This window comes from Dipodomys ordii, unplaced genomic scaffold (genome assembly GCF_000151885.1).
Source record: "Dipodomys ordii isolate 6190 unplaced genomic scaffold, Dord_2.0 Scaffold138, whole genome shotgun sequence".
Lineage (NCBI taxonomy): Eukaryota > Metazoa > Chordata > Mammalia > Rodentia > Heteromyidae > Dipodomys > Dipodomys ordii.
Genome location: NW_012267354.1, coordinates 2170102 through 2178222, shown reverse-complemented (window position 1 = coordinate 2178222; position 8121 = coordinate 2170102). Strand labels below are relative to the sequence as shown.

General features: G+C 36.0%; 1 protein-coding gene across 1 annotated transcript; it reads left to right on the top strand.

Moving 5' to 3' along the window:
• Positions 1–985: 985 nt before the first annotated feature.
• Positions 986–1924, top strand: LOC105997052 (olfactory receptor 2B11). The gene has a single exon (XM_013031328.1). It carries the CDS (start codon positions 986–988, stop codon positions 1922–1924), a length of 939 nt encoding a protein of 312 aa, XP_012886782.1.
• Positions 1925–8121: the final 6197 nt, after the last annotated feature.

The following is an 8121-nucleotide window of genomic DNA, read 5'->3' as shown; positions in this document are numbered from 1 at the left end:
AACTTGAGTTTAAGTTGTTTATCGTTAGTGGACAATGATGATGGTGTCAAATCCCATTCAATAAGATAAAATTCCTACAAGACAGAAGAATTAAGTAAATGGTGACATTGAAAGAACAAAAGCTCCAAGTCTAATTCAGGCATTTAAGTCAGAAAAAAACCCCCATAAACACATAATTCTTAAGTGTGGAGGAAATTATATCTGTGTGATCCAACCTCCACAACTGGTAATTTAGGAAACTGGTGGTAAAATTAAGCTGGGTCTGGTAACGCATCCCCGTAGTTCCTGTACTGGCTAATGACGGATGACCAGGGTATCACTTGAGCTGCTGAATTCAATACCAACATGGTCAATACAGTGAGACCCTGTCTCATCATCCTGTTCAATTCTGAGTAGCTAAGATAGATCATTTAACTCCAACATTGTCTTAATTTCCATGACAAAATGTTGGTGACTGTGCCTTTCTAATGGATTCCAGATTTTCTGCTCTTTCTATGAATCCTACCCTAAAACTTTAACTCTTTTTACCTTTGCAGCAATGTCTAGCAGCAGCATTTCAGAGGAGCCATGTGATTCAATGCCCGGTGACACAGCTGTGCTAACAGGCACCTGGAGATAGAAACCCAGAAACTTCATTTTAACAACTTCTGCTGATGTTTTGCATGGATGACGAAGTTTGAAAATGAGAGCACAGCCATATCTCTTTTGTGTGTGATCCCCTTTGAGTTTGGTCTACATTATTTTAAAGACACCTTTCTTGTTAGTCTTCTAGTACAATATAAAAAACTGAGATTCAGATTGTGTAGTTCACTGGTGGCTGGGAACTCCCTCTAATTTATGGTGTCAGGAGAAAAGGAGTCAACTGGTTCCATACCCTTCATATCATTTGTCACTCAATTTTTGTACCTCATCTCTGTGTTTGCATGTCCAAAGCATAGTGGAGTTTTAGCCTATTGTGCCTTTGTCATCATCCTACTCTAAGATAATGACACTAGTGAATGACAGTCACCCCAAAGAATTCATTCTACTAGGCTTTGCTGACCGTCCATGGCTGGAGCTTCCTCTGTTTGCTCTTCTTCTGATCACATACCCCATGGCCTTGCTGGGAAACATCGCCATCATCCTGGTGTCCAGGTTAGACCCCCGTCTCCACAGTCCCATGTATTTCTTCCTCACCAACCTCTCCTTTTTGGACATGTGCTACACCACCAGCATCGTCCCTCTGATGCTTTTCTGCTTGGGGAGCTCTACAAAGATAATCAGCTACACTGCATGTGTGGTTCAGCTTTATTTCTACAGCACAATGGGGGGCTCAGAAAGCCTGCTCTTGGCCACGATGTCTTTTGACCGCTATGTGGCCATCTGCAGACCCCTGCACTACACCCTCCTCATGAGCCAGCGCACCCGCCTCCTCTTAGTGTCCCTCGTGTGGTTGGGTGGAATGGCTTTTTCCTTCTCAGAAGTCACAGTGACCTTCCAACTGCCCCTGTGTGGTCACAATCAACTGGATCACTTGGTGTGTGAGATGCCAGTTCTGATCAAGACTGCCTGTGGTGAAAAGGAGGCTAATGAGCTTGCACTGTCTGTGGTATGTGTTTTTTTATTAGCTGTTCCTCTATGCTTGATTCTGACTTCTTATGCATATATTGGGCGTGCTATATTGAAGATGAAATCTTCTGAAGGAAGGAAAAAGGCCTTTGGGACATGTTCCTCTCATCTCATTGTAGTTCTTTTATTTTATGGCCCAGCCTTTAGCATGTATCTTCAACCTTCTTCCTCCATTTCCAGGGACCAGCCCAAGTTCATGGCTCTCTTCTATGGAGTGGTGACTCCTACCCTCAACCCCTTCATCTACACTCTGAGGAATAAAGATGTGAAGGGGGCATTAGGCAGCCTGGTGAGGGGCATCTTCACTTCTAAGTGAAAATTTGTAGGCATCAATTTTATTATTTACCAATTAGACCAAATTGATATTGGTTACTCCAACAACGTAAGCTTGTGTCCTAAATCTTTTTCCATTTTATTTTTGTATTTTGAGTCGGTCGTGGGGCCTGAACTCTGGGCCTGGGCACTGTCCCTCAGCTCTTCAGCTCAAGGCTAGCACTCTACCACTTGAGCCACAGTGCCACTTCCAGCTTTTTTTTTTTTCTGCTTATGTGGTGCTAAGGAATCAAACCCAGGGCCTCATACATGCAAGGCAAGCGCTCTACCACTGAGCCATCTTCCCAGCCCCATCTTTTTCCATTTAATCCAGCAGTTTTTAACACAAACATTATGTTTGTGTTGACTTAGTGGCTATTTATCAATATATTGTTCAATCTCTCTTTGTTTGATTATTTTCAGTAGGTTCCTTTGTTATTGTGTTTTATCTTAATTCCATTGTGACTTGATAAAATATCAGGCTCTTTCCACTTTCTAAAAATGTTAAAGATCTGTTTGTGACTTCAAGTATGATCTATTTTGGGAAAACCTCCATGGGCTTCTGAGAATATTTGCGTTCTGCAGCTACTTATTGGAACATTCTTTGACCTTCATGTACCTGGATATTTACTTCTTACTTTATAAAATATTGCATTTGATCATGACACTTTTATAAACATTTATAATATGCATTTACTTTTTACTGTATAAAACAATGCATTTGATTATGACACTTTTATATACATATATAATATTCATTTACTTTTTACTGTATAAAACAATGCATTTGATCACTTTTTACTGTATAAAATGATGCATTTGATCATGACACTTTTATACACATATATAATATACATTTACTTTTTACTGTATAAAACAATGCATTTGATCATGACACTTTTATACACATATATAATATACTTCAATCTTATTTACCCCCAACTCTCCTTCCTTGTCTCATTGTCCCCTACTGGTTTCATCTCCAAAAAGCACCCCTTGAATCTTCCTGTCTTTCTGCCTGCATATTTGTTTGTCTTAAGCCTATATTCCACATGTGGGAGCAAACATAAAATATTGTGCTCATTTTTACTCAGCAAGATGACCCGCAGTTTTTTCCATTTTTGTACAATTGGCAAAATTTTATTAATTTTTGGAGGAATACTTCATTGTATAGATACAATTTCTTTATCCATTCATCCATTGTTGGATATCTAAGATTATGCCATACAATAACCTTCTTAGAACTGAGGCTATAAATATCCAAGTACAACACACACATGTTCATTTAGCACTACTCACAATAGTAGCTTTGATCTATGATCTTCAGATTCTAGCTTTCTGACTTGCTAAGATTATAAGTGTAAGCAATTGGTGCTCAGTTTCTTTATCTTCATTCCTTCTTTTGATGGCACTGGTGATTGAACTCAGAGCCTTGTATGTGCTAGGTAGGTACTATACTTCTTGAGCCACACTTCTTGCTTTAAAGTTCTTTTTAAAGCAAATTCTCTAGTTTATACCTGGTCTAACTTCTATCTGGGACCACAGGCTTGCTGATACCGCAACTGGTTTATTGATTGAGATATAGGGGTTTAGCTAACTCTTTGCCTGGTCTGGCTCTGAACTGTGATCCTCTGAATGAATCTCTGTCAGTTGAGGAACTTGGTTACTAGTGTGAGCCAATGTACAGAGCTTATTTCATTTTCATTAAATATTAAATATTAAAAATAATATTGTGAAATCTCCTGATCCTGCCTCTCTGTTCAAGTCCTGTAAATTTACCAATGATCTATAGCCATTTATGTTCCTTGATGCCCTCTCTTTCTTACCTTCTGACCTTAAAATTCATGATTGAATTTTATGTTCACCACACATTTTCTTTAGGAAATAACATATAACAGTCTCACATAAGTGAATGTCTAAATACACATATTTCAAAATTTACCTGTTTGTAAATGTATATAAAATATACTGCTCTTTGTAAATATTTTGGGGCTGTTTTCATTCAACATTTTGTTACTAAGACATGTCCAATATATTAGTATAATTATGATTCATTTATTTTTCACTGTTATATGATACACCATTGTGGGAACATACAATGTTTATCTTTAACATCTTATTATTTATTCTTATTATTTATCTATTTATAATAATATCTTATATTTACTAGATGATATCCATTGTTTGAATATAGAGTGGTTATCTTAGATAATATCTTATTTACTCATTGATGGGCCTTTTTGTCAATTATAACTTTTTTGTTTTGCTCCTAAGAGTCATTGCTGAACAATTTAGTGTATTTCTCTATTTCTTTTGGGATACATAGGCAACAATGTCTTTTGGGTACACAAAAAAGGAATTTTTGAGTTCTGGAATAGGTAACTACTAACATTTACTCATTTCCTAGCAAAGCAGTCCTTATCAGTGTATCCTGCCTGTATTATTTTCAATATGTGTACATTATATTCCATTCTAATTTCCTCCAACATGTGATTCTGTAGACCTTTATATTATTGCAAACTAGAGCATACATGCATCCATATAATGGTGGTCTTGACTTTCATTTTCCTAATAACTGCTAGCTTTATATCTTGCTATTCTGACAAGTATTCACAGATCTAAGAGCTTTCTGATGGCATTTTTGGGGTCTTTTTTTTTTTTTTTGCGAGAGTTCTGTAGCTTGAACTCAGGGCCTGGGCACTGTCCCTGAGCTTCTTTGTTCTCAAGGTTAGCTCTCTACCAGTTAAGCCACAGCTCCACTTTTAGCTTTTCTGAGTAGTTTATTGTAGAGAAGAGTCTCATGGACTCTTCTTTCTGGGGTGGCTTTGAACTGCAATCCTCAGCCTTCTGAGTAGCTAGGATAATAGGTGTGATCTACTGGGTCTTTTAAGTGTAGGATTAGATATTATGTGGCTTCATTTTTTTCCATTTGTTTCAGTTATCTTTTTCTTTCCTTACTGTTCTTGTTAAGAATTCATTAAACATAAGTAGAGAGTTGGCACCCTTGTGTCATTTTCAATTGCAGAGGAACTACTATCAGTTTTTCTGAGTTCTCTATAATGTTGGTTGCACATTTGTTGTTTATCGCCTCATTACTTAGAGGGCTGCCCCTTCCTTCCTAGGTTTTCAGGGCTTTTCTCACAAAGGGAATTTGAATATTGTCAAGCACTTTTTCTGCATCTGAGATGGCCATGTGCTTGATTGTAATGATGTGCTGACTCATGTTTATTGATTTGTATGTGCTGGTCCACACTGTCATGACTGGGAAGGAACCATCTTGATCATGGTGTGTGATTTCTTTGATACATTGTTGAATTTGGTTTACAATGATATTGTACAATTTTGTATCTAAGTTTATCAAAGAAATTGCTGTATAATATTTTTTGTTTGGTCTTTATCTAGTCTTGTTGTCAGAATAATGCTGGATTAAATGGTATGTTTGGTGTCATTCCCACTTTACTGAATAGATTGAAGAGCACTGGTGGAAGTCTTGTTCAAAGAACTACTTGAGGGAGGAATTGGGGAGGTGGGGAAGAAAGGGATGGTAGGGGCAAAACAAAGGAGGGGGTAACAATGCTCGATAGGAAATGGACTCATTACCTTGTTCATGTAACTGTAATCCCTCTTACAGTATCTTTACAATAAAAATATATTTAATTAAAAAAAAACTACTTGAATTCTGCAGTGAGCTTTTGAGATTTTCTTTCTGGGAGAACTTCTTGCTATTACTCCAATTTTATTGCTTATTATAGACCTGTTGAAATTTTTATATCCTTTCACTTCATTATACATACTCATATATACATATATATTTAATTGTTATTGTAAAGGTGATGCACAGAGGGCTTACAGTTACATAAGTCAGGTAATGAATATATTCCTTGCCCTCACTCTCTCCCAGTTTTTTCTTCCTGTACCCACCCTCAAGTTATCTAGCTCATCTTCAACATAGTGTCTAGTGAGTACCACTGCTACATTTGTTAACCCTTTGTCCTACCCTTTCTGTGACACCTTTGCCCTCCTAAAGGTAAATAAATTCACAAACAAGACAAAAGCCAAGAAAACAAAAACAGCAACAAATAAAAATAATTAAACATCTTTTTAATCTCAGAAAAAATGATTGTATCATTTGTAAGAAAATAGAAAGACTTGGAAAAATTATATTTAAAGTAAGCCCATACCAAAGAAATATAGGTTGTGTGGTTTCCTTCATTTGTGATAACTAAAATGTGCCTATAAATGTACAAGTAAACATCCTGGATGGTAAAAGAAAAAAATATACTGGGACATGATAAATTATATAGGTTTCTAGACATTCACACAGTGAGACTAAAGGAGGATATTCTTTGGAAAGAATCATAATGGCTCAATAGCTATGTGCATATGACCATATAAAATGATGTCCATCAAAATGAACTCCAGGAAATGGAAACAAGAGTTTTTTTAATTGCACTGTTTTCAATTGTTTTTTCTTTCTTTCTTTTTTCCCCCTGGGTTTATTCTGTTTTGTCACTGTTTTTGATTTCTATACACTTTGCCTTTTATGTGTTTATCTGATTTGGGGAAGGCAAGAGGAATCACAGAAAGGGTGCAACAAAGGCTGAAGCAATTCAACATAGATACTCACGAGACATTATGTTGGAATGAACTTTATAACTTGGGGGCAGGAGGGTTGTGAGGGGGAAAAGTGTGAAAAAATGAGGGAAAGGGGTAACACTGTTCAAAAAGAAATGTACTCATTACCTGATTTAGGTAACTTTCAGCCCTTTGTACAATTAAATTTAAATAAATGAAAGAGGTGGACTCACCATTTTGTTGTTCCCCTTCCCTTTCCTAATTTAGATCAACATATATACAATACCCAGGGTACCAAAATCAAATACAGTGACAACAGGGGATAAACCATGGGGGCGGGGGGGAGAAACAAAAAGAAATGAGAAATCGTATAGTATATTAGAAACAACAATAACAATGAAAAGGACAAAGACAAAGGGCAAACCAATGCAATAGCGATACAAGACAATATGTTGGAAAAGAACTGTATAACTTGTAGGGGGAAGATGTGGGCAATGGGGGAAGTGAGAAAAATGAAAGAGGGTATAACAAGTTTGACATGAAATGTACTCACTACTTTATATATGTAACTATAACCCCTCTGTACATCACCTTGACAATAAAATTACATTTAAAAAGACTTTAAAAATTATATCACCCAAAGTAAATATGAACTAAAGAAACATAAGCTGCATGGTTTCCTCATTTGTGGTAACTAGAATGTGTCTGTAATCTACAAGTAAACACCCTGGGTGACCAAAGACAAAAAAAATAATTCACTGGGAGGTGATAAACAGGTTTCTAGACATTCTCACAGTGAAACCGAAGGAGGATATTCTTAGGAGAGGATCACAAAGCCTCAATAGCCATGTGCATATGATCATATAAAATAATATTTATCGAAATAATTTCACTTCACTTTTGATAGTGCATATGTAGCTAGAAGAAATTTATTCATTCCTTTAGGTTTTCAAATTTATTGAAACATAAAATTTACAAATATTCCCTGATGATTTTCTGAATTTTGTGTGTTGAATATCCTCTTTCTCCTCTGATTTTATTAATTTGCTTTCTCTGTCTCTTTTTTGTTAGTTTTGTTGTTTGTCAATCTTATTTATCTTTTCAAAAAACACACTCTGTTTTATCAATTGTTTGTAGTGGTCTTTTAGTACCACGTCATTAATTTTCACTTGGATCTTTATTAATTCTGTCTAATAATTTTTGGTTTCTCTGGTTATTATTTGGTAAGGCTTCCAGGTGCTTCAAGGCATCAAATATTATTATGGAGCTCCCAGAAAAAACTCAGTGAAGGAAATAAAAGTCACATAAAGCAGTGAAAATAACTTATCTATTCATTTATGTTGCACCTAAATCAAACAAATGCAAACTTGTTTTAAGTTTTGTCTTTTCCTTCTATTTATTTATTTACTTATTTATTTGTTCATTTATATATATACTGACATATTAACTCTCATGCTTACTAGACAGGCACATTTATCACTTGAGCAATGCTCCCAGATCTGTTTTGCTTGTACAGTCTTAAGTTTTTTTTTTCTAAGATGAGCCTCAGATCATGAGCCTTATACTTCTGTCCTCCTGCATATAGCTAGGATGCCAAAAAATGTCCTTCATGCTTGGTTTATTGAG